At 43.2% G+C, this 27,990-nt stretch overlaps 1 protein-coding gene across 1 annotated transcript in view; it reads right to left on the bottom strand.

Annotated features, from left to right (window-relative positions):
- The window catches only part of cspg4 (chondroitin sulfate proteoglycan 4), a 67,742-nt gene that overhangs the window by 19,906 nt on the left and 19,846 nt on the right, over positions 1–27,990 (bottom strand). The window contains exons 2-6 of the mRNA XM_041939860.1: positions 12,343–12,506; positions 6,830–10,384; positions 5,204–5,392; positions 4,760–5,035; positions 686–862 (exon numbers count right to left, since the gene is read on the bottom strand). Coding sequence (XP_041795794.1) covers positions 686–862; positions 4,760–5,035; positions 5,204–5,392; positions 6,830–10,384; positions 12,343–12,506 — 4,361 coding nt within the window. The remainder of the gene's footprint in view (positions 1–685; positions 863–4,759; positions 5,036–5,203; positions 5,393–6,829; positions 10,385–12,342; positions 12,507–27,990) is intronic.

Here is a 27,990-nt window from a genome sequence, read left to right as displayed (position 1 = left end):
ATTCAGAATCACCAAGTTGGGAAATACATAGTTTTCACTGGGGAGGATGATTATGAACATTATTAATCTGAGAAGTAACTAGTAACTAAAGCTGTTAGACAAATGTAGTGAAGTAAAAAGTACAATGTTCGCCATCATCCCACTACCGAGAAAAAGGAAGCAGTTTTTAGAAAATGACCCCTTTTCAAACATGTCAGAATCTCATCAACAACCATTATAAAGCCACTTATCTGTTGTGGCTGTGGGCAGCAGACTGATCATGCAAAGTGTGGAACAGCTGGGACTGCCCACAACCTGTCAATCACATTCACAAGCTGGACTAGTTCTTACTTCCATATTACAGGAAAGAAGGCAAAGCTATCCACAAAGGCAACATGAACTCAGCTGAACACTGGATCTGACATAAAGCTGCAGGGAAGCCACTTATTTTCTCCATAGTTTCATCTTCTTACTATAAAATGCTCATTCCCTTGTTTTGCAATAACAAGGCTGTTCTTTCCTGCCTCACACAAAGTGACGGTTAAAGTCAGCTTGAATTCTCATCAGCTGAAACACGCTAAAGGAAAAAAGTATCCAACGAGCTAAAAGTTTATATATATATATATTTCCATCCAGTTCACCGTCGAGTATGTTGGAGGAAAGCCCAAAGTGAGAGCAAATGCTCGTTCAAAGAGCAAAACGTTACCTCCAGTCCTGTGTTACGCGTCAGTCTCGGCGGCTCGTCGTTGACTGGGATGACAGTCACTGAGATGGTGACAGGGAGGCTCCGGCGGTCAATCTCATAAGCCGAGGCGGAGAGTGTGAAGCTGTCCTCTGTGCTCTCGGTGCTGTCATGCATGTAGTAGATGTGTCCAAGTTTCACCTGGAGAAGACAGAAAAGGATCCAGTTGTCACTCTGTTCTGAATCAGACCTGAATGGCAGGAAACATCATAAAATAGGAAGAGGCTCTGGGGGGGCCTAAAAGGTGGATTACATTTTTAGAATGTGGCTGTAACTCACATATCCAAAGGACACTGAGGCCGCATGAGGCCACGATATCATGTTAAACTGGATTAACTCAGATTAGAACGAAAGAAACACAGGTTTTCTCTCAGATAGCTGCCCTTCCTCCGATACCCTGATAACTTTTCTTCATTTTCTGATGCTTTAGAGCTCTACTCAGCCTGTGAAAACAGTTGCATGATGTCTTCTGTGGCTCTGGAGGACCTGATTATCTCAGCATTGGCTTGAAGACTACAAACAGAAAGCCTGAGTTAAGAAGCGGGGTCTGAAACATGTGGCCGTTTACTGGAGAGGGAGCACCTAACAAAAACATGCTGTCAGTTGCATCATGGGAAAGGTAGGATCCAGGGTTTGAACCTTGACTCACACTAGAGACTAACAGCCAGAAAATCTAGGCTTCATCTGCCTCTTGTGAGTCCCCCAACTTTATAGAAAGCAGTAAATCTCTTGAGTATCCATTTTCCATGTACCCCTTCCCATCCCATATATATATTTCTGGCTGTTTCAGCTTGTTTCCAGTCTTTATGCTAAGCTAACTGCCTCCTGACTGTAGCCTCATATTTAACAGACAGATACGAGAGTGATATTGATGATGATCTTGATCTTCCAAAATTATCAAACTTTTCCATTAGGGTCTCTGTTTAAGGGCTTATATCTCTGTCGAATACACACCATATCTTTTGTCGTCCAAAGCAGATCATATACAGCATGTTCTCAAAGTTGTGAGATAAAAGCTATAATCAGGTCTTAAAGTCTGGGAGCAGCACAGGAACAAGGAAAATGTCCCTTGTGGGATGAAACCTTGAGGGAAAACAGATGCACAAAGGAATCAGTCATCCAGTGTCAAGTGAGCCAGATAGAAAACAGCACCTGCGGCCGGGGCCAAGCCAGCTCTGTTGACTTTCTGTATACAGACGAGGACTCTCAGCGCCCAGCATCCTGTGTTTGTCACGCGATCAAACAAACTAATGTTTGATGCTTTTTGACAAATTTGCAGAGATCCAGGGTTCCCCCTCTGCAAAGAGGACAGTCGGAACTTTGACTCGACGAAAGCCAGCAAGCTGCCGCGATGCGAGGACCTGCTTCAGAGAGCAGGAAGTGCCAAATGGATCCCATATGACTGGCATCCCTCTGGAATAACAACCCCCATCATCATTACTGATCGGGGAAAGTCGGCGAGACAATCAGTCTGCTCTGGGACAATAAACAGTGGGTGGCTGTTGGACACGAGGCCTTCAGATTTGCTCTGAGGAAGACTGATGCGGGTGTCAATATTTCATACTCGCTGCATAATTTATTTTAGTTTCAGGTTTGATTGATGTAAAATCTCAGGCTCTGTGTGCCTACTGTTTTTTGGAAAATTAGTAATATAAACCGTAGAGGCTTGCTCACTTTGTTCAGAAAACACTGTGTACTTTGTTCAAAATAAAGATGCCTGTGTGGACCATAATAGCTTTCCACAGACCTAATTGGGACCCGATGGAGAGCTGAACCTGATTAAAGCAAAGGTGTATTAGGGCCTCAGATTTCCTTTATTTCCTATATTTCCCCAAGTTGGACTCTACTCAACATTGCATATGTTGTGTACTTCCTTAATTGTTCAAAGCCAGAGTAAATCATAGTCACTGCCGAGGTTAGCCGTACATCGTCTCACTCAGATGTGACACATCTGGGCCACATGGCACTTTGCATTCTTGCGGCTGGTTTTCCGATAGATCTTCCGCATTAGAGGCTTTCAGTTTTTCTCACTGTTCACCCCCCATGTTACTGTACGCTTACATAACCTCAGTGAACCACCACAATTGATGACTTACTACGCACACTAGTAAGTCCAGTGCCCATTCCCAGGGATGGGGGGGACTTGCCCAGTAGAGCGTGAAACAGCATTAAACTTAAAAAAAAGAAACTCAAGACAGAAAAAGCACAAAACACATCCGACTTTCATTTTGAAACAATTACAGTCTGGTTTAAATGATGAGCAGACTGAGGCTTGGATATTTATTCGTCAATGTGGTACTGATTTTGGAGAACTGACTTTGTTTCTTTCTCTGGGTATAGTACAGTAAAAGAAAGCAGAAAACGAGTACACACAGTGCACACATAAAAAAGTCTCCAAGAAGCAGTATAAAAAGACGTTTTTTTTTGGTCTCTTTGACATTTCCATAGTGGCAGACGATGATATCTATGTTCATTTTTGCCTCTCTGCTACCAAAGTAATCACTGCTTTGCACTAGACCTATTCAAGCTGCACACTGGGATCTTTGAGAGACAGTACGAGTGAGTCTGGCAGTAGCAAAGCGCGGGAGTTTTGTGTGCACTCACACATTATTATAGGAACATACCGGGCCAGTTTATTTTGGCTTCAGGCGGTCCAAAGGCATCGTCAGTTTTTCCACAATGGTTCAGCAAAATAGAGGGGAGCAGAGGCAGACCAGGGCGAGATGTAGGAGCTATAAGATATGGGTCTAACTAGCTCCACTAAACTATGTGGTCCTCAGAATGTATGAGGTTTTTCCACTGGTAACAAGTCATGCATTTTTAATATTTTCCTAAAGCTGGGGCCCTCTGAACCACATGGAGGGAGACCAGATAACTGTGCTGCAGCAGCTCCCAGATTCCCCCTCCTCTCTCTATCTGGTACAACACAACAAATCCAAAACAGCTCTGAGTAGTAACTGGGGAAAGTTCCATGGTGACGCTTTGCTGTGGTAATCCTCTTGAACAACCACCATGATCTAGTCTTATACTCCCTGGAGTTATTAAGACCGGATAAAATATGGATTATTGGGTTTTTCAGTCTTCTGGGAAGTTTTGGGTACCACACTGACAAAAATATAAGAATCTTTTGGCTGAATGAAATCTAGGTGCTTTGTATGGACACTCTTCCTTTAAAATTACCCTTAAAATGTTAGGGGATCACATGTCAGATAGTGGTACACATGTTAACAATTTGGGAAATAAAAGTCTTAAGTTTCATTTTATAAGGCCTCCTTCTGTCAATAAGCAGGACAAAAAAATCTTAGAATTTAGAGTGAAACTTTGGAAACAGTGAGGGAAACCAAAGGAAAAAACACAATTCTTAAGGATTTAGGATGATGATCATGTTTCTGCAGATACTCCTGCTAGTTTCTGATGGTGCTGGTGCAGCAAATATTTCCGAAATGCATGTGAAATGAATGGAATTACAGAAACTGGGACAGAAAATAATGCACTTCAAAATAAGGCATATAGAGGACAAGAGCTGGATCATTCGGCAAAGGCAAGAAGCCAATTGCCTCTCTTAGCAGCTAATAAGACACTCGCATAGAATGGTCCCAAATTAGCAAGCAATGAAACTCACTTGATTTTGATTCTTATTTGGCTGTTCATATTGTTTTTTTTAAATGTGGCCAATATCAGATTCCAGTGTGAACTGGTCACTGTCCTGAACTGACCCGCATGCACAAAGCAACAATAGCAAGGTCATACAACATCACATTCGCAGTGCATACTTACAGGTTACACAGTTTCAGTCACGAATTTGATGCATGAATTTGTGAGCAGATGATAACGAGGATGAAAAAAAGAGAGGCACATTTTTAATTATGTTGGGGCAATGGCTGCTACTTCTATGAAGGAAGAGATCATACTAAAGTTTGAAGTTTAAATGAAGTATTATTTGAGCGAGGAGGCAGGGAGGTATGATTTAGAGCTCTGTGTTTGTTGGAATATCTGACTTTCTAATTTCTAGACTTCTGTCGTCATACCACTACGTACCTCTTCCCATGTAAAGTAAGTAAGTTCGTCTCCATCCAGGTAGCGGATGTCCCCGTGCTGCGGTGACTCCTCCACAATAAAGTCGATGTTTGCTGAGCTGTAGAAGGGATGTGAGATGTTGACGATCTCTGCGTTGATTGCCCTGCTGATGCCTTCCTTCACTGTAAAGTTGAAGGTCTGGATGGGGATGAGCCGGGGCACGACGTTCACAGAAACGTGCAGGTCCTCCACTGTTGTAAAGCCATTACTGACATCGACTGTGAAGGCATCATTTCCCTGAAAGAAATGGATAAGTTATTGATATATTAAAGATAAGCCTTGCACCTTGGACACATCAGAGGCTGAGGCTGTCTTTCGTCTCGTTTTACTCTCAGTGTGAATATGAAAGGGAACGAGACGCCTCATATGATTTATTACGACAGAATAAATTAAACGACAGTAAACCTGGATGGATGCAGACACATAGAGAATGCGCCCCTGATCAATGTCCTCTTGGGTGAAGGAGTGAATGTAGTCGAGGACAGGTGAGGCGGTGCTGTCTGAGCTGTTCGTCATCTTGACCACATGGCCGAGACGAGGAGGCTCTTTAATGGTGAACACCATTTCTGTGGGCAGAATATCAGCTTGATCCACCTAAAAGGTAAAGGTACATGGTTAATATATCGTCACTTTTGTGTTTTGAAACAACTAAGCTTTCTCACTAATCACATACACGTTGAAATGCAGCAGACATACTCAAATTGCTTGACTTTTGGAGTATGGTGAAGGTAGAGACTGTTTTCTTCCAATGTAATACAACATGGAAACAGAGGAACTACTCCCAGCTGACAAAAATAGCAGACTGTTGCGTAACTGTTCCAGTGACATTTGGTAAAACAAATCAAATAAAACTGAAAAAGAGTTTTCACTTAAAATTGGCAGCAGCGTTTCAAAGTTTGGAGTCATATTGGACATCTGGATTTTGGACACCTTTTATCATTTCCTTTTAGTACAAGGACTATATTGTAAGTTAATGTGAATATGCTACATTATTTTGTTGTATACTAAATACCCAAACAGATCACAGTCAACTTCAGTGCAGTTTAAACCTAATGGTATGAGCATGGCATACATCATCTAATTGGGACACTGAGAATGTGTGTGAATGCTGACTTAAAAAACACATTTGTGATTTCTGGCAGGATTTAAAGTCATGCTGCAGATTTACACACAGGCAGATTTATGGTCATCCCACTTTGAAAAGATTTAATAAACTCTGGAGCCTAAGTGTTGAGCAATCATGCTTGCATTTGACAGTATTTCAGAAGATCATGCTACTTTCCATTTCATAGTAAGGACACGCATTGGAAAAGCTCCCAGAAGCAAAAAGTCAATATTTTACCTCTTGTAAAGGCCATTCTGTCAAAGCTTTGTTCAATACATATTTCAGTAGTATGTGTACTGGGTGTCTATGTTATTCTCTGGTTGATAGTGCTGATTTAAAATGTGTGCACTATGGTGAAATTAAAGGTTAAAAGAAAGAACATTTTACCTTCAGAAATCTCTCATCATTTTAAAAATCAAGCCGTACAGTATATACAGAGAATATGTTATGGATGGGCCGACAATTTAAACCTCATTAATTACACTGAAGATGAAGTGCAGGCAAGCTCATCTTATAAACTACAGTGGGCTTCAGGAAGCTCCTCAGGGGATACTTAGTGCTCTGTTTTCCACACTTAATAGACTGTAATTTAGTACATAAACTAGATTAAAAGCAGTAACTTTACAGTCGTATTTTGCCCTGCTTTCATGTGGTTATATTGTAGATTAGAGACAGAGTTACAAAACAGGGCAGTATGCTTGAATGAGTCATGTGAAAGATTGTCTTCACAAAGAGAAAATAAACTGGAAAAAGAGAAACACATAATCAGTGCCAAACTGTCTAAATATGCTGTCTCGTTGGATAAGCAAATGCGTGCTTTATGGATTAAATGTCAGCAAAAGAAATGCAAAGTCAAAGTCTTCCAGTTAGTCAAAAAACGCCACTTAAGCTCGACATGCTGTAATTACAGAGTCAGTAAAGCTTACCTTGAGATTACCCTGGTTGATTATGGTGTGCTCTCCCTCATAGGAAATGATGACCTCATTGGTTATCACCTCAGGCTCAGAGAGGTAACCTTGCTTGAATATTTTAATCCTGAATGTGCCCTCTTCAGAATGTCCTCTTGCTTGGACGGTGAAGCTGAAGGAGTCCTTGGACCTCAAACTCTCATAATTATGCTCATATGACACAACGCCTTTTTTCAGGTCCTCCTGGGTGAACACTGAAGCCTCAATCCCGCTCACGATAATCCTGCCGTCGCTGGCTGGTGATGTGACCTGGAACTTGATCTCGCTGTCGTCTCTGATGTCCATATTGGAGTCAGCGCTCAACAGGGTGGTGTTAAGGGTCTTGGTGCTTCCATGGTCGATGACAATGATTGTGTTGTTTACTACTCGCAGGTAGGGCTCACCTGCCTGGATCTGAAGCAGCGTGGTGGTCTTGTGGAAACCATCTGACACCTGCAGTGAGAAGCGTTCCCGGTCGGCCCCATGGTGAATGAAGAGGATCTTTTTATCTCGCAGGTCCGCTTGTGTGAAACGGAAAAGGGGCTGTGTGGGATTAGACGTGGAGACGATATTGCCTGAGAGGATTCCCTCACGGGCGTAGACGATTTGGGTGTCATTGAAACCTGAGTCGTCATCCTTAAACTGGATGACATCAGTTGTTAGCAGACGCTGACCGTGGCGGACTACGTTGAAGACTTTATCCACAACCCTCACAGGAGCATGCTCGTTCTTGGATTGGATCGAAATTCTGAAAACACCATTCACAACTTCATGATTGTCTGAACTATCTGCTGCTTGATCAAATGTAGAAAAAAGGAATTCATCACTGCTCGTCTTGGATCCATCATGCTTGTAAATAAGCCTGTCAAGCTGGAGGTCTTCATTGCTGAATACTCTTATTGCCCCATCAAATCTAGGCTGTCCAGGTGGGGAGTCCCTTATCAGTCTGCCATGCTTTGGCTCTCGCGTGACCTGGTACACAAAATCTGTCGAACCTGAAGAATGCATCCAAAGATAGTTTTTGTTGAGAGTATTTTCACCACCCTGCAAGACAACCAGCCGCTCATTGGTCAAAACAGGAGCATCTGCATTGGCAAGGATGTTAATGGGGAAGGTGTATAGAGGGGAGTACTGATTATCAGCAAGGACTTTGAACTGGAACTGGTCTCTGCTATCCACAGCTCTTTGCACACGCACCCTGTAGCTAACAGTACTGTCCAGAATGTCCTTCTGTGTGAAGATGTCTCCCTCAGTCAACTCTCTGTCTAACAGCTGGAGACTACCGAGTGTTGGAGGCTTGACAAGGATGTATTTTATAGTTTGTGGATCTGGGTTTTTCCCGTTCACTTCCACTTGAAGCTCCGTGAGTGAGATTGTTTGCTCTTCTCCGGCCTGCATCTCAAGTGCAACCAGGTTCGAAACTTTCACTTGTGCAGGGGTGATCTTGACTAAGAAGGTGTTGTTCCAGAGGGTGAACTGTCCCAAGTGGACATTGAACTGAATCCGGTCGACCACAACATCCTCCTGGTCACTAGAGTCTGTGCTGACATATCTAAGGTGGCCCTGATCCAGATCGGATTGATGGAAAGTTGTAACCTGCTTGTACATTCCATCACTTGTCATTATCTGTAGTTCACCAAATATCAGAGGCTGTGTGATGTTATACATCACATCCCCATTACGAGGATGAGCGAGGACAGCCAGATTTTGAACACCTATAGACGCATTGCTTCCTTGAGACAAGAGAAGTCCAGTGTTGGTGACAACAGTCATATGCGGCTGTGTCACAGAAAACTTAAAAGTACTTGAATGACTTACTGACTGTCCATCAGACACCTCCAAGGTGATTCCAGCAGCACTGCCCCCTCTGTGTACAAAATAGATATTTCCATCTTTCAACTCCTTGCAAGTGAACTCTGAGATGCGTCTTCCTGGCCGCAGACCATTTTCTAAGTAACCAACCTCCATGGAAGGCTCTGAGGTTACAGTTACTACTAATTCATCACAGCGGGTGTCAGAATCTGTGATTTTAATAAGGCTGGGACTCAAACGAGTCCTGCCATTTTCTGTAATGGTGATTTCTCCTCCACCGAGTTGTGGTATATCATTGACTGGAAGAATTTCAACCGGGACGACATACTCGTGAGGAGTTTTTAAACATTCTGGAAGGTAGCTGTTGCTATGAGCAACCACCTGTAGCTGGATTTGATCTGCATGCCTCTCATTTCCATCGTGCATATACTTGATTTTCTTATTGACAACATCGAGAAGAGTGAACTTTTGCGTGCGTCTTGTGTTAGTGTTCACATCAACCAAGCCATACCAGGGATCATTCTGGAGCGTAAAGATGATCTCTGACTGACGCATCCCCGCAGCACTGAGGTCAAATGTAGGGTTTAGGTTGCCGATCTCAAGTACAGCTTCTCCTCCTTCAGGCACAAGCAATGGGGAGACATCAAGAAGTTTTCTTACATTTTTGAATATCTCTGGGGTGTCCTCTGTTGGGTAACAGTGCTGTTCGTTGAAGTCCATATCCACAAATCGGATGCGGACAGGTGGAGAAGTTGTGGTTGAGTCTATGTCATAGTAACTTGAATAGTCATAGTCCTCTCCTTCACATTTAACGTGAACATCTTTGGTCACTAAAGCATCCTGCAGGCTTCTATCCTTCTGATTTACTTTGATTTCCCCCAAGCAACCAATGAAGGATTCTGCTGTTATTTCCTCCTCTGCACGATTTAAGGACCCGCTTTCACGAAAGACATCCTTCATTTTCCCCTGGATGCCTCCTAAATACAAGTTTCCAACCAAGTCCAATTTTTGTGACGAGTCAAGAGAGAGGGAGGAAGACTGGCTGTCTATATTAATGACGAAAGACTCCTGACTGATCTGAACCTTAACTCTATGCCACTGATCATCATCCAGCTGCACCTGGGTATTGTCCAGTACCATGATGCCACTACCGAGGTCCAGCAGACCTTTGAGATAGCCTTTCACAACACCAATAGCAACGAAGTCTGAATCTCGACCAGGGTGGAAAACAAGTAACGCATCCTCAATGGTGGTTTTCATCAGGAGCTCTAAGACCCTTGGAGCACCACTAGCCCCGCTCCAGGTGGGGAAGGACACAAAGGAATCAGGAGTGCTGAAACTAATTGCCTCCCCATCACCTGCCTCAAACTCACTGCTGCAGGATTCCTTCGTGTCGTGGCATTGTTTAAATGCCGTGCTGAGGATGTCAAACTGATGGGACTCAAACTTGACCTGAGTCATGCAGCCACGGAATGGGGGAATGGCATTGCTGAGGTAGGGAGCATCCAGGTCTCCTGTTCCTCCAAGCCAAATGCCCAGGTCAATATTGAGCTGTTCTCCGTCGTCATTCACAGGAACATATGTTGGGAAGAGCTCGTCAATTGTCATGGTGAATTTGCCATCTTGCAGTGTGAGTGAGATTTTGTGGTCCAGCAGGTTGTTCAGCTGTACTCCTTGGGAAGAGGACAGGGTCACCTCGCCAGCTCCCATATTCATCCGTGCCTGTGGGAGCATAGAAACATTTAATTTGAAATCTTAGAGAACATTTTGTAAATATATGAGGTTTATACATGCTTATTTGATAGGCTAGCACATGGATAGGGTTGAGGGCTTATGATTAAAGGGAACCCCAAATTTAGTGAGCAAGAACTGTACAGTAATGTCAATATTAATGAAGAAGAAACTCTCTTAAATGAACAAATACCAACCCAAACGCTCTTATCTATGCTCATGACCATTTCTGGATGCTCTTACTGACCATTTATGGGGGCTAATAATCATCAAACACTTGAGTTTAAGCTTCTTTTTATTCTAATATTAATATTTATGATCTAGGCAGTGTATCTGCAACCCCAGACAATTCCTCACACTGCTCACAGTGTTGACAAAGCTTTTTTTTCTAAATTAACTAGTTTCAGGAAGTTTCACTGATAACATCAGGGATCTGTGTTTTGCGTGTTCTGTGTTCTCACACCTGCATGACAGATAAGGCAATTGGATTTTTGTAAAGCCTTAAGTCTGTTTGCTCAGTGCATCTCATATCACTGGGAGGAACAGATTGAGGAAAACAGGTAAAGGAAACATATTCTTTTATTACACATAGCCTGAAAATTCCCCCTATTGAAAATGCAGAGATATTGTCCTTTCTGGGAAAAATCTGTATGAATCTCCGTGATAGCACACCTGATGCTAATTCTGCTGCTTTTCGAAGCTGTCAAGCAATTACTTATAGAGGTAAAATGCCATGGTTCTCCTTCCAGTCTGACGACTAGGGAAGACGCCAGAGAAATTTAATCAATGTAGGTTGTTTGCAGAGCGGCACCTATTAAATGTGTCATACGTACACTTCTCGAAGCTGAGTGGTTGTCAGAACAACATTTTAAGTAACACTCTGTGATGTCTTGGGGATTAAAGAAAAGAATGAAGCAACATGTTATTATCCAACTGAAATAATAAGAGTGATGTCATTGTTTTTGTATAAAGCATTCTCACTGCTTTTTATTATTTTTTACCAAAACAACAGAGAAGAACACCTCGTGCATTAACAAGTGAGCTCATAATAATGGAGACAGTTAGCCTTGACATTGAATTTACATACATATTTAGCACTCTAATTATTTTTTGAAGTGTTTTTCTCACACTTGCTTCTCCTGTGGGGGAAAATAAGCAGCAATATTGTCTCATTTTCTTTCAAAATTAGCACTGAATCTGCTTGTGTATGTCAGGCCATTCTCTCCGGCTGTCTTAGCACAAAAGACAGGCATTATTGTCTTATCGCGTCTAATGAGTGAATTTTGTGATCATATTGTAGTGTGCATTTTATTTTTATTAAAGTAATTTTTAATTCCTGTTCTGTCTTTAGTCACGTTTCCACCACAGGAACTTTCCCCAGGTAAGAAGAATCTCTGCAGGAACCAAACAAGGGCAAGAGTACTTTTTTCATTTCAACCACCATTTTTAAAAAGCTGCAGATGCAAACCAGTTTGTTTTTTGTTCACCGTGCTTCAACAGATCGGCATGGAGCTAAAGACGAATGAATTGAAAGATGGAACAAAGATGAAGTCCAGGTCATTGTTGTTGTATAGACATGTGCAAAAAGCAGCCACTGCTTTTACACGCTTCAGAAGACTAATTTGCCTCATCTTCATGGGTCTAAAGGCTTCCTTGAAAAATAGTTCCTGGGGCTAAATATTCCAGGTACTTTTGGTGGAAATGCGGCTTTTTGAGTTGACTTTCGGTATCATCACTAGTTTCTCTTAAAAACAGTGCTGAAGTGCTAAAATAGCTGTTTTCCGGCATAGCAAACCTCTGTTGTATGAAGTAGATCTGAAGATGATGCAACAATGCTCTAACAGTCTTAAATTTAAAGATTAATTTCTTTTTATATTAATGTTTGACCTACGTTATCTTACAGTGTCTAAGAATATTTCAGCCTCCTCCACAGTTTGTTGACCACTCACCTGTATTTTCCCGTTTTGGAGCTCGAGGAACAGGTAGTCTTCCATTCCTGCAGCCAATAACAGCAGCCCACTCCGCCGACTCGTCTTGATCTGTAGCGACAGGTGGAAGCTGGAGACATCTTGGAAGGCTTGTAAACTGCAGAAGCTGTCCCCAAAGTAGGATTCTGAGAGGAGTGAGATATGAAATATAAAGGTAAGAAAGAGGCATCATGTTAGCCTATAAATCAAAGACATGCTATGTAACTGCAGCAGTCAGTGATTTCACTCTACGTCATCAAACATTTCCTTTGACTGGGCATTTTTGAATAAAGACGAAAATGCCACTTTTGAGTTTTTGGTCATTTAGACAGAAATTCACCAAAGTCTGGCAGCAAAAAATGAAACAGCCTGATTTTGCAATTTGCATTTCACATTTTCTACATTGTGTCAAATAACATGGCTCACTACATTGGGAGAATGCAAAAAAAGACAGCCGCATACATTGCTATAAACTCATCCCACAACTGGCGACTCCGTGAATTCTAATGTGAAAGTTTGGAGAAACCAGTTAGACGAGTCTCACGTTACAGTGCAGCTTGCTCTGCACTGATTTCTATATTATCAGGTGTCCTCCAGCTGCTCCTGGCTGAAGAGGAGCTCCTCTGGCCTCAAAGGGGTTCTCTCACTGAGACATCACTCATTACCCCTGCGGAGGTTTTCTGGGCATATAGAGTCTTGGGGTGCAGGATTTCCCAGGCTTGAGCTGTCTCGTTTCCAATGATATGCAAATTCAGCCACCTGCCTCGGACTGTGCTCTGCGGGGCCATCGACAAAATGTAAACCATGGAGGAAGTCAATTATTTCCCTGTGCACATGCTCTGAAATTAAACTGGACCACCTCCAAGACCCTGTTTCCTCAGCATGGGTTTTCCATGGCCTTAGTCAAGAGATATAGAAAGGGGGCTTTCCGTTAGCTACCCACTTGCCCACACAGGGGTGATAGTTCAAGACACAGAAACTCATTGGAACTCAGTGTAGAAGGCAGTCCTCTGACAACACAATGCTAATGCTTTGCACTATTTGGAAACGTCAAGCAGAGAGAGACATTGCTGTGTCAAAGTTAGAACATTCCTACGAGATCATGAGACCAAAATAATCCCTCAAAATCAACAGTAGCATCCAGTAGCCTCACAGGACGGTGGGCCTGATGCCACAAAACAAAACTCTCATAAAATAACTTCTCAGACACGACGGAGTCAGAAAATTGAGGAGAAAAATACAATACTTAATGTTCACATTCATAGCTATACATGGGAAAAAGCACTGTTGTCTGTTTGAAGCTGTCCATGTGACAGAAAATGTGTGTGTGTGTCTGTGTGTTCCTGTAAAGGGCAGGTTGTGTCTGTGTTGCATCTACATTAATTCCATGCTGTCAGTTTCGAAGGTGAAGGGTACGTTTGTCCGCCATCCCAGATTCCAGATCTGTAACTAACGCTGGAAATGTGAACAAAGACAATCATTTTGATGTCAGCAAGGACCAAAGCAAAGCTCTTTTTCTTCCCATGCTTTTGTGATTTCACAGAGACATTTGCTTTTGGTTCCAAGGCTGCTCGGACGTCAACAAAGTCAGTGATGAACGGTCTCAGTGCACGACCAAGAGCACAGAGACGATCGATTATACGCGACTGCACGGACAAAGAAACGCCGTGGCGGCAGCTCTCAGAAATAAATATCACATGGAACTATTTTTGACATCAACACATGTTGAACTTTGTAATCCGTATTTTGTGAATAGGAACAAATGAACTGACGGAAATTAGAAAAAAACTAAAGCTGCAAGATCCCTTCCAGTAATTCAAAACAAGAATGGAGCTGAACATGCAAATGTCATTTGTATTCCTGAAGTGAATGGAATTATCACAGTTACACATCATTCATTTTCAAAATGTCACTTTTCAGAGGCTATTGTCGTTAGCTGTTACTGACTGCGCCGGAGGCTATTATGGTACAGTTCAGAGAGTTTCTGGTAAGGCTAAGGTATTCCAAATGAAAGAATAGTGCTAATTGCACAGGAGCCTTCAGGCTGAAACTGAAAAAAAAAATGGGGGAACAGAATCTTTTCTTACAGGCAATTGCATTAACAAAGAAAATCGCAATGAGCTCCATGCTTCTTAAACCCGAGCTTTTGTTGGATTGTTCACTGAGCATGGGGATAAAAAGCTGAAGGAGAGAGCGATGCCAAGACAATTCTGCCTGGGGATTTTCTGGTTCAAATTCAGCTTGCTGCTGTTGCCTTCAGGAAAAGGAGCACATTTTCTAATGATACACACAATAGCTTCACCCTCTGCAGTGTACCTGGACCTGGAATTCATTAGTTCCCCAGCTAAGCTGTGCAAAGCTCAGGCAGAGAATAGGCTTCATGTAGGAAAAGCACATTTTCAATATGCTATCTGTTCAAATGCCTCGCTCCGTGACACTACTTTTGTCTCTGTGCCCTTGCTTGTGTCTAACAGGTATGCAAAAAGGGAATCTCACCTACAGGATGAGAGAAAAACATAATCACGAAGGGCTTTTGAGAATGACAATGTGCATCATAAGTCTCCCGGTCTCTACTGCAACATAACGCTCAGCTGCAGAGACTTGGGCTGTAGATGGGATCTCATAGAGGTGATTTCGCTGACAAGGCAAGGCATCATTATCTGCAAACGATCATCCCTGCTTCTTAAGAGTGTGAGCTGGAGCTGTGAAGCTGCTCCCACACTTGGTGTCAGCCCGTGTGTGGAGGTTTAACCACCTAAGAGGACAGTCTCTGATCCCCTTTAGCTGCCACACCCCTCCTCACACTACTTTATTGTGCGTCGAGCAGAATCCTGGTCTCAGGCCAATGCAGATGGCTATAATTTGATGACTGACTGCGCTTGTATTTATAATGCTCCGAGGAAACTGAGTCTTCCTCTCTTTCACAGGCGGCTGAATGAATTACCCTGTTGTCTTTTCTTTCCCTTTCCTCCTCCTCCTCCTCCTCTTCGCCGTCCTCTTTTGGTCTCAATCTAGCGACACATGTCCGGAAAAGCTATGGGGAAGAGAGGCACGCTGACCACAAGTGCAGGAAGATTGGAGACATTCAGACGACTTTGTGTCCTGTGACTTGTCTGTGCCGATGAATCAGAGGCAGTTCGGTCAGATTTTATGTGCGTGCGAAGATGCACAGGCAAGATTTGGGCCTTTGGGATTCCTGATTTTTGCTGCCCCTATTCTATTGATCTGCACAGAAAATACTGAAATCACATGCACAATATCCTGAAGCTGACATTCTTGCAGAGGTGTCTAATCCATATTAGTTTGACTAATGTTGCTGTTAACTGAAACAGAGGAACACACAGTGCTATTACACAGAAGCAAGGATACCCCGTGTTCCTCTAAAACAACATTGCCATGGTAACAGTGCCTGCTAGCCAAACAAACCACCTCCTTGCGTAACCCATGGTTAAACCACGGTTAGCTTCGCTTTAAATAGCGGTTGCTGGCCATTTGTTTCCTTTGCTGGGCTGTGCCTACTACAACAGTGCATAATGGCTCCTGGATATAATTATATGAAGGATAGGGTGTTGCTAACCATAGATAGAATTGGAGAGATTTTTTTTTAGGGTGTAGTGGCGTTTACCATATGGCAACACGGCTATTACCATAATGAGCAATTACATCTCTCACAAGGGTCAATAGCACTTGTGCTTGTGATAAGCATTAGTTTTCTGGTTATGCCTGCAGATAGAAACCCACTGGACTATCAGAACAAGGATTATACATCAGAAACCTGGTGCTGGATAAATAAGATGATTGTCAGTTGTCACGTAAAAATATTTGCTACTTTCAGCTTCTCAATTTTAAGCTTCTCTCTATCAACTATAATTGTGACTCAAACACCTTTAAGGTTCTGGGCAAGCAACCTGACAATCATAAAAACTGATTTACCAAAAATATGCAATGATTAGATATCTTATGTGTTGCAAACTGTGCACTACACATTCATTCAGTCCATGCAGTTTGTCAGTGTTGGGACTTTGTGCTGCAGAATCAGAGCCTTAGAGTGAAATAATGTCTGCTTTTATATATATACTGATAATTTACCATAGCAAATACATCTTGAGAGAAATGCAGTGCCACCTGAAGTACATTTTTTGTCAACATGATAAACTGCCTCATGTTTCTACTGAACAAAACACCCATTAACAATGTGATTCTTTTGTTTTCCCTACATCCATTCTAGCAATGCATAAAACTTGAAGCAGAAGGAGTGTGATAAACGTCTTTTATGGTTATATTTAGGCGCTCGATGCACTTGGTTTTCATAAGCAAAGATCATGATCCTGGTTAAAATTCACTAGTGAATTGATTCATGAGACAGGACGAGTTCACTGCGTCAACATTAAATGAAAAGCCGCAGTCTTTTCTCAAATTTAGCCAAAGTACTTTTAGTAGCCTAAATCATGTGGGACTGCGCTTTATATGCCCACCATCCAACCCGGCCACCCTCCATCTGACTGAAAAACCTGCAAGAAATGCTGCCACTAAACATAATGCATGCACAAACTATGGCAATTAGCAAAAAAAATTAATCGTATATGCAGTATAACTAGTAGTTAACAGAGTCACATCCCTGTGGCCGGGTCCCATACTGTAGGTGAATGTGTCAATCAAACATTAATGATAATGACTGGAAATGCATTAAGTGGTAAACGCTTTCCACTTCCGTTTTTGTTTCATAATCAGATGTGTGTTAATTAAGATGAAAGCCTATTACAGTGCACTTACTATGAACACAATATTTTTCAACAGATTATATCCCTACACAAATCACAGCACGCTAGCTGCTCCTAAAAGGAAGTAATCATGTTGGTGCAACATGTTTACAGACCTGACTCTGAATGCAGCAGTCTGTATAGGAAAATACTGCTAACTCCAGCATTGTTAAACAGCGGAGAGCAGAGCCACAACTCTACATACCTTGACAGTGCCGCTTTATAAGGACCCCCTCCCTCCCCACTGACTTTTCAGAAGTCACCAGGGACACACTTTTACAGGCTTTATAGAGCCATTTCTCAGACCCGACTATGTCAGCGTGAAAGAAAACACATCGTCATTTTAGTCCCCTTTCAAATCCCCATCTACCTCTGCATCCCTCTGAGACACTCCTATGCTAGCCGGAGTGAAGAGGTACAATACATTAAAAAAAACAGGCTCGCGGAGGCTCAGCGGGTGGCCTCCTCCCTGGCAATAATTAAAACTTTTCAGGCTCTCGCTCTGTAAAACTCGCACTTACACATCAGACAAGGGGCGGCGGCAGCAACGAAAAATTATGACCTTTCGCTGTGAAAGGAGAATGGCAGTGTAATGTAATTTCAGCTCAGGAAAATGGACCTGTGAGAAAAGGGAGGGAAAGCGTGGAAAGGATGTGAAAGACTCACTGTTGTCTGGGTTTGTGCTGCTAATGCGAGAGGGGTCTGAAAGGCTGGGTCGCTAAAAAAATAAAAAAAATGAATAGGAAATACCCGCTTTCTTTGGAGGGATGGAGAAAAGAGGAAGGGTATTTTTCTTTATGGCAGACTTGTTTTGTTGAGGACGGCACATTTTGTAAAAAACAAAACTGACTGATGTGTTTGAATCTGCTGCCATTCTCGTCCTCCTTCCATCACTTTGTTGAGATGAGATTGAGAACAGGAAATCAGGAGGCGGTGAAAGACATAGAGGGTTAGCTTAACCACACGACATCCAATCAAATCATTGGAAATGATTGTTTTACACTTCAGGAGCTCGCCATGAAATCGTCTCTGTGGTCTGTACACTCCTGCACGGCTGCCAGTGAAAATATTCCCATCAAATGTTGGCTGCATTTCAGTTTCATGTTAGCTTTGCTATACTGTATTTGAAGGCAACAGGGAACAAAGACATATTGTGCTACTTCAGAAGTTCACAATGGGACATTCTCCAAATTTCAAGCCTTCAGCTACAAGGTAAACATCTTAACTCAAACTCGATTTTCCGGCCAAATAAGGTGTGTGCCGAACTCGCAGTTTGTTGGCTCATCGCGCTCAACTGAAAAGACTCGTTGGTCATAATGACTTGGGACAGATGATCTCACTCAGCTCGCAACATTGTAAGACAAACACAGCCGTGAACAGAAGCATTGTAGTGACTCAGGGCTCTGCTGTAGTTTATGACTGGCTAACACAAAGCGTGCCTCTGTCGGCCCAGCCGGGCTACGGAAGCCATCAACCGCCACGCTCCCAGTGGGTGGGTCCTGTTAAAATAATCCCCCCATGACATCAGAAGATCCCCCCCCCGACCAAACGCCACGCTATTTCAACCTATATCCCCCCTCACACCAACTGACCCCCTCTGCGCCCATTCACACACACTTTCTCTTGCCGAAAACTCGTGTACTGCAAGGACCGTTCTAACAAGTGATTGTTTATACGTATTCTGTGGCTGTGACTTTCTCTGTTTTCCCTCAGCTGAAGCAGGACTGTTTATAGAGTGAGCTGAGGGACATTTTAACACACCGGTAATGAATTCCTGTGTGAAATCTCACAATGTGAAAAGTGAGTAGAACGGCATGTCAAGGGAGAGGACAGGAAGGAAGCAAGTAGTACCAAATAGCAAAGGAAATCACATATAGACTATTATCACACATAAGACTTTTACAAGGATACATTTCTCATCTTGCAGAGATGAAAGTGTCCCGTGCTTTTGCACCTTTAAACCTGACTTATCTCCATAAATCGAACTAAAGGCCAATAAAGGATTTTCATTATCCTGCAGTGCTTTATTTAAGAAAAAAAAAAAAAGAGCTGAAAGGTGAAAGCACAAACTGAGAGCACTAATGCATGTCCGGCTCGACTGGTCCGGCTTTGTTCCACAGCACCGACGGTTCAAGGTAATAGCAGGAGGAAATTAGACAGCAGTTGAGTGCTGTACAGCCACTTGAGTTTCTGATATTTAGAATGTCAACACAAAAGGAGAGGATAAAGAGGTCCTGTTATTTTAATGTTGGTTGTTTTAGGCCACCAGTTTCCTATAATGCAGCTTGCTTTCAGGGCTTTTCCCATTTTTCATGGCCTGGACACTCTCTGTCCTCCTTGAGATGTAAACTGCATCAGTTTCCAGAATGCCTGCATGCCATTGGTTTCTTAACAGTGCTGTGCGCATCTTAGCTAATGATTAAAGGAGTATCAAATTCCACCTGCAGGTTTGAAAGGTGGCTCTAAAAAGTTCGTGGCTCGCGCCTTTGCTCATAGCAACACGTGTTTGTTCCTCCAAAACATAGTCAGATCCACTGCTTCCTCGTGCTGCACTGTGACCTCCTCATAAGGCTCCACCACAGGCAGCAGATTTAGCATTTACTGGCAAAGCAATGTATGATTGGAATAAAATGACATGAGTGAGCATCAGTGGTGAAGAAGTCCAAGACATATAGAACTTAATTAATCTTTGTCATGTTGTAGAAATGTGTGACCCGGAGTCCTCTCTCTCACTGTGTCAAATAAACTAAAGGAAAAACAACAGCTGCCGTCTGCCATGTGGGCAAGTTACAGTACTCTTAATGGAATTGTTCTGGGAAATATGTTCATCCATGTATCATCTACCACACTCATGCTCTGTTTAAAAGTTCAGAAATGCATCTACCAACACCTCTAAAGCTCAGTATTAACATGTGGTATTTAGTTTGTTTCATCATTACACAACAGAACTGTAAATAAAAGTGTTTAAACACTGAATAAGCTAAACTATTCGCCTTCAGGCTGCAGCTCCATATTTAGTGAGAGTGCCACTGATCCTCTCGTGTAACTTGGAAAGAAAGCCTCAGCCCTAAATGTCAAACTCGTCTGTTGAGAGCATTGAAGAGAGCAGAAATATTTGATAGTGAATAGCTTTTCAGTGGAGCGTTCCTTTCGTACTGGGTTTGGGGTTTTCCAGCTTTGACGTAAGCGGCCACACATTCTTGATGTAGCCAGCTTGTGTCCCTGTGTCGTGACTCGAACGCCCCTCTACTATTCCTGGTGTTTCATTTACTGTCAGCGCACGGCGCTCTTGAGGTTGTTGCCCTCAGTGATTTCTGTGGGCTTTAATGTTTCCATCATACGCTACGCCGTTGCACGCTGTTCACAGCGTCACATCATCCAGACTGTCACGATTTTCAGTATGAACAAGCAGCAAGCACTTGACGGCTCTGTGCTTTGGTCTCACAATTTTCCACCATCATACTTTTTTTTAATGCATGTTGAAAAGGTATGTCTGCATGTTTGCTCTCAGTCTGATTCTTTCAACGTTCACAGTCATTTCTGACATATCAATAGCTCCATTCAGCCGTCGCTCAGAGTGCCCTTATAGCCGCAGTTATGAGCACGAGTGCCGGCATCAGTCACTCCACCACTAATTATCAGCATGACATTGGCTTTTCAGTGGGCTGGAAAACACTTTGCTGAGTAGCAGCTCGCTGTCATAAATCACTCCACTTAAACATCAGCACAGGGGAAGAGATTTAGGACCTGGACCATGAGGAACCTCACTCAGCGAGGGTCCTGTGCAAGGGAGGAACTCTTGATGGAGATGGGATTTAAGTTGGACTTGTCCTTAGAAGGAGCTCCAAATATTTCCCAGACAGATCCCATAAATTAACTAACTTTCTCTTTCTTTTTCCTCTCTTTCTTTGTCCATTTTTGTCTTTTGTTTGTTATTTGAACGTTTCTGGTACTTCAGCAATACTATTTTGTATAATATTCTCCAACTCTTTGTTACGTAGGGCGGCTGTGGCCCAGGAGGTAAAGCGGATTGTCGATTAATTCTCAAATTGGTGGCCTGGCTTCTTGTATCCATTTATGAAAGTGTCCTTGAGTAAGACCCAAATCCTTCCAAGTTCCTCCCAGTGGCCAGGCCAGCGCCTTGCATGGCAGCCTGGTGTGTGCGTGAATAGGTGAATGAGAAGCAATTTGTGAAGCACTTTGCCTGCCAAGGTAGCAAAGCACCATATAAATGTAGTCTAATAAAAAAAGCTCCCAAAAATTGACTTAGTAAAGAATAAAACCAGGAATTTGATGCCAGGTTTTGGTACTTGACAGTTTTTTATACTCAGTGCTTCTGACATATTTCAGGCAATTTCAAAAAAGTGCGATACATCTGGAGACCCCCATCAGTTTAATAGCTACACACTTTTCCATGACCAAATTTGATAGTGAGCCCTTTCTATAAATGAGGCCCCCCAGTCTCGCTCTGCTCCAAGGAGGGAAACTGTGATACAGAAGCTGCAGTGAAGGGGCCTCCCGAAACCCATATCCGGCTTTAACCTGGCTCTGCAAAGTCAGTGTGTGTTTGAGATCACAGCGTCACATTAGCCCCATAATGAGAACCAGCTGAAGGCACACACCACCAGTCTGACCCTCTCCATCTCCAGACTGACCCCCTCCCTCACCCCTTCCCCCAAAACCCTGGAGACTCTCTCTCGCTCAGCTCGGCTGAATTTAGGCCCAGATAAATGCCTTGTCCAGATGCTCGCTCTCAAACCCTTCCATCAACCGGCGCTACACTAAACCATTCCAGTGCACACGCCCAAAGACAGAAGTACATGGTGCAAACATAAACACCCACACTCACCCATTCACATATTAGTGGCCTGAACACACACACACACACACACATACACACACACACACACACACACACACTCTCACTCTCACTCTCTCCATCACGAGTTAGACGTCTCACAACCTAACAGTCATTCGTCGGCGGCCTGCCGGCTGAGTCAGCCCACCGTCTCCCGCCATTCACGCAACTGTTTTCCACCAGGCTACCGTGGAGGAGGCCCGCCCTGCTCCACCCAGCCACTTTTCTCCCTACAGCAGCTCCGCTCTCATTCAGGGGACGCACTCTCCCACCGCCCCCGCCTCTCCTTTACGGCCCCTCCGTCCGACTCTCACTCTTCCTCTACCCGCCACTTTGAACCCAAAATAAACAGGCAATAACATGGAAAGCCCGGGAATGCTGCAGCTCTCCAATGTTCCAGCCCCATCTTATACATCCATTTCATTTTCCCACAATTTGTTTCATAGCTGAAGTGCCGTCTTGAAGATTGATAGCGCTGGTTTCAGCGGAAAGTAATGGTAGCTGGTACATACGCCTTCCTCTCTCTTCTTCACCGCAAACAAATGTATCTCTGAGCTGATAAAAGAAGACTTGAATAAGTGAGTTTCACATTAGTTTATTTTTGGTAAGTGTGACTCAAATGAGAACGGTCAAAACAGCAACGATTGTTTGAAAAGGCACTCAGTGGCACAAGCGGGATGTGGTCCAATGTGCAAATTTGTACTTTGCTTATTTAGCCTTTTTTGAAAAAAAAAAAAAACAAAAACAAAGATTCACTGAGCGTGAACGCTTTTTTCCAGGAACGCCCTGCTCCACACAGTCACACACACACACACACACACACCTGGAAACTAACAATGCAATGGGAGGTAAGTTCCTTGTCCAAGAGCTCCTTCGCAGTGGTAATGAGGAAGGAACAGGCACTTCTCTTTGCTCAGATTCGTCCGGATCAAACCGGCAAACTTCTGGTCACATGCCAGCTTCTTTTTCACATCTCAGCTTTCTCAATCCAAAAAAAAACCGAATTGTGCCATCTGCCTCGCTAAGCCATCCTTGCCGACACATGGCATGCGAGGCCTCGACGTAGAACACACACTTAACGTAAACACGGGTCTTGTTGGGCCGAAACGCTCGTGCCACATCTGCGGTAATGGTTTAAATATGTGGTGGCGAAATTGCCCCACGGGACACAAAATGCATCCCAGCCAAATCATTCACTGACAGCGGCCACTCTGCAACACCGCAGCGGGCCTGGAGGGACGTCGTGGCAACACGCGTCCTCTAACACAAGCCGCTGTTTAGTGTACATAACTCACACCCTGTGGCAGCTGTGCCGTGTGCAGATGTAGCAACAGTAGAAGTCCAACTGTGTAATCTATGATGGCTGCACCAACCTTCACCTCACTGATGAAAAAAAAACCAAAACTCTTTTTCTTTACAGCCATCTGTCACAGTTTTCAAAACAAAAGGCTTTGCAGTTGCTAACAAATTCACCAGATATTTGTTGCCCTCCAAAGACCACACAAAAGCATTTCTATCAGCTGCTCACAGCCACTTTTACTCAAGGTAGAAATACCTCCAGTATGGCTGGCAGCCAATACTTCACCTGGAAGCACTTAATTCACTTTTAGTTTGCAGCATTTGAGACAGAATTATCCATCTTGCAGGACAAAAACAGGGTGGGAAAGTTGCGCTCTGGCTGCTGCTGCATCCTCCCCAAAATCCAAACATGTTATTTGAGACAGGAAGGTGCAGATACTGAGTAACAAGGACCTGATTCCTACACAGGTTCTGATTTAGACAACACAATGTGTTGTCAGATGAAGAGGGAGCGAAAAGTAGGACAGTCGCCTGTATGGGCGGAGTTTGGTTGCATTTAGGCAGCTCAAATTTTTTAATTTGAGAAAAAGTTCTTCGATGTTACCCCCTCCACTCAAAAATGTGTTTTTTCTTCTTCACTGTGCGGAATGACGCATGCGCAGAGTTTGACACTTGAAGGCTGTTTTCACATTCGCCTGCTGACAGTGTGATGTTTCACTGAAAATCCAGTTTTGCAGGGGCGGGGCAGCGATTTGTGACATCACAAATCACCTGGAAACCAATCCTGGTCCAGCATTCCATTTACATAAGTGTGCTGTGTGATGCACAGACACTGAGAATGGACGTTTGAGTGAAGTAGGGGGCATCTCCTGTGAATTAATTTAGCTCTTTCGAAATTCTACATATTTGCATTGTCATAGATTCAGGATTTCTTTAAATGAGGGAATATTAATTAATTAATGAAGTACTAGAAGTAGTAATTTCAAGGATTTTAACAAGCTAATAGAGCCTTTTGGTGGAAAAACCATATCAGAAACATTATTAGTGAAAGTGTTTTACAGTTCATCTTAAAATGTGGCTGAATGGGCTCTTTCAAGCTGGTTTGTGTGACACCTCAACCTCGTCATTATTTTTTTATGAACGCAAAAGGTCACTTATCAGGAAAACGTGAACACAGATCGTCCTGAGCTTTTGAATGAACAACCAGCGCTGTGTTTTCTTTGGTGGAGACAGTCTCCTTGGTTTTATATGTGAAAGTCCTGGGAGGGTAACTTGTGACAAGGGTCATGAGTCAGATTTGAAGCCACGTTGCCACGAGTTCATGTGCATCACAGCTTGCTGAACCTCGGGGATGCCCCGAAGACAGAAAGCACAAAAAAACTTCACAAAAATTTAGAAAGAAAAAAAATGTTCAGAGAGAAAGAAATATGATGAAAAGGACGTAGAGAGACTTGGAAGCACGCTTGTGGGATGCTGAAAAAAAATCCTCAGAAATACAAAGAGTGAGAGCATGAAGACTGAGAGCCTGCATCAGACATCCTTTTTCTTTTCGCTGTTCGTGTAAGTTGGCACAGAACTTCAGCAGATCGACAGACAAGGTCCTTATTACAACCAATTTGCATTTAGATGATAACAAGAGCAGGGAGTTTGAATGTGCTGTTGTTCCAGCAACTTCTCTGTGTCTCCAACAGATGTAATTACAAGTAATGCACCTCATTGCCTCTGACTGATTACAGTGTTATTTCTTCATTTCATCGGAGAGAAGCTGCTCATAATCTTCCTTTGTGTAACCCCCAAATGAGCGTGGCTGATTCAGCTAAATGCTCATCACTGTGTTTGAAGCAGCCATATGTATTGCAGACAAGTCAAACTCCTTCCCGTACTTGTACCACCCACATCGAGGATGACAGCACAGCCACCGTTGGAGGTTGACTGCTTCTCAACTGCGGGACCGATCCGTGGAGTCCTGAAAGTGAAACTGTCGCACGGCAGTCGAGCACTCGAGGACTAATTTTCTGTAACAGCCTCCAGGTATTCACAGAAGCAATCGAGTGTTATGCATGATCTTGCTGCGTTGGTTACAATACACGGAAGAAGTTGCATTGCAGCATGCGGGTCATGCGAGCTTGCCCCTGCATCGTCTGGGTTGGTCTGCTGACTGTGAATCACAGGCAAACAAACAAACAAGCAAACGGGAGCATGCTACAGGATTGTGGAAATCCGTCTGATATAAAAACTGTGAACAGAAGCTAACTAGGATCTTTAGCTCTCGACGTCTGCTGTCAGTGGACATGATTTGCCAATCTGCACAATCCATTTCTCGGCTGTCTCTGGGCTTTTGTGTCTCAAGGCTGCTTCATCAATAAACTATCAAAGCATCCATTAAGATTTACCTGATCTGTGTTTCAGAGCACATATTTTTCAAGCTTTTGCGCACGCCGCGCTGGGATCTGCTGCATCTTGTGAGCCTTTCATCCATCACCAGGTAGGCAAATGTTTAATCACGCCACGGCGCAATTACATGTACTGATGAAAGTGCCACACATGGGTGAGTAATTTGATGGCATGAGACATGCCACGGGCACAGATGGCGTGCGCAGATTTGGTGCATAATTCCCACATCGCGACACATATTTTTACATACAATGCCGACAGCTCCTCGGCTATATTTAGATTTATGAACACATTTGTTCATCTCGTTGAGGAGCGAGATGACTTTTTGCCCACTTTGCATGGTGGATATTGACAAGGCTGTCTGGCTCTGATGAATCCAGAGGTTTAGAGGAGCGCGGTGCTGAAACACAGCATCAGCGAGGGGGAGACCATCAACAGGGCCCGGTGACTGAGCACTGGCAAGAGGGGAAGTGAGGAATGTGTTTTTTGTTCACTGCTGGAGGCGAAAGCTGAGTTGAGACGGAGTCGCTGTCTCCACTGAAGTCGACTGATATCAAGGCTTGCCCTCACAAAACCCTACAGCCGAAAACAGAACAGACCCTGACAGAGGCGGCCATTGTAAACTTGTGGTGGGGAAGAAAAAACAAAAACGAAACCCCTTAGGGTTTAAAAGTTTATCCAGACAGCTGATAACTTGAAGTATTGATTGTGTGAAAGATTTCACTTGTTTACACTGTCAGTAGACAGCCTGTTCTCACTCCCAGAGCAAATGAAATGACGCAGCAAGTTAATGGACGCAAGCAACGTAGCTAACGTGCTAATTAGCTCACGTTAGCTGTGCGCTGGCTACACTTGTTTTAAAATGAGGCCTGCAACGAGGTCTGAGAGGTGGGTTACAAAGTGAAGCGATTTCCATGTATTAATCACCTGCCAGCGTGCTCTGCTTACTGCACAGAAGCAATAAGCGAGTGCAATTTAAGCTTGCTGTTAGATTTCATTACCAATTCAGTCTGTTACGTGCACATAAAGTTAGAAAATACAGCATATTAGCATCCAGCATACTAAAAACAAATTGTGTACCTTGTTTAAAATATGTAAATGAATTCATTAAAAAGTCTACTTCTCTGCTCCTGCTCCCTGTGGATGAGTGAAAGTGTGTCATGATGGCGCTATTACAGATAATAGTCCTTTCTGGAGCAAATGTTCTGTCCTTCACCTTCTTTTCCCTCCATTTCCCTTCTAATGTTTTACGAACATGTGCTCAACATCCTGTCATTTGGCAGATACCGGCACGCTGACCACATGTCTTGTTTAACAGTCTCGCAGGTCAATTATCCAGCGCTGTGTACACGGCAGATCACCTTTCAGTGGCGTAGAAAGTAGACTTTCACTTTCTGATGTGACATACCTAAAGCTGTACAGACTCTGGATGTTGACTGGCAGCTACTAATGGCAGCAAAGGGTGCTTTTAACTTTTAACTTTGGTAGGCGGAGATCAGTAAGCTGCACACTGTCTTTACCAACTAGTCTGTGAGAACTTTATATCAGGGCTTCCTAAAGTTGGGCCTGCAGGAAAGATTAATTAAAAAAGCTGCAATATAGATGATGATTTGTGCCGTTTTGGTTCTTGTGAGGTAAAAATGCTTGTTTAATATGCATAAAAATTTTGGTTATTCATTATTGTATGCGCTTTACACAGGAGTCAATTAAGAGAATCTGACATCCAACTACCATTAACAATACAATACAATGCAGCAGGTGTTTGCTTTTGGTCTGTGGTCCAACATTAAGTTTCAGTTTGCCCAAAGGAAACCTTTGGGCACAACATGTTTTATACGGAAGGATGCCAAAAATGGTAAATCAGGCAAAGGATTTAATGCTGTTCAATTAAACCTCTTCCAGCCTGACTTCTCAGCACTGTTCACAAAGACTGTTTGCATTTTCGTCTAAAGATTCAATCAAGTAAAAACCACCACGGCTGATTCTCCAAGCGTCTCATGCAGAAAATTGATGAGGACTCTTCTTTAGAAATACAGTCGATGCATGTTTTTCCACGAGAACTGATGGCCCCAGGTGCTAATTTCATGCCGTCTTGTGTGGATCAAGATGTCAGCTTGACAATTGCTGTTTCATTAAGATGATATCAAGATGTGCGGAGGGTGTGCTCGTGGAAGTTATGACCTGTTCTGAAAAAAGCTTAAGCTCCACCACGGTTGCTTCGTTGTGTCCTAAATTGGAGTCTTATGGCTAGGAAATGCATAAAATTGTGGTGAGCGGTAAACAGCTCCGAACTTTAAAACGTCCCTTCAGATAATTACA

The sequence above is a fragment of the Chelmon rostratus genome, chromosome 6, assembly GCF_017976325.1.
Source record: "Chelmon rostratus isolate fCheRos1 chromosome 6, fCheRos1.pri, whole genome shotgun sequence".
NCBI lineage: Eukaryota > Metazoa > Chordata > Actinopteri > Chaetodontiformes > Chaetodontidae > Chelmon > Chelmon rostratus.
Note: the sequence above shows the minus strand (reverse complement) of the source record. Positions and strands in the feature narration are given on the sequence as shown.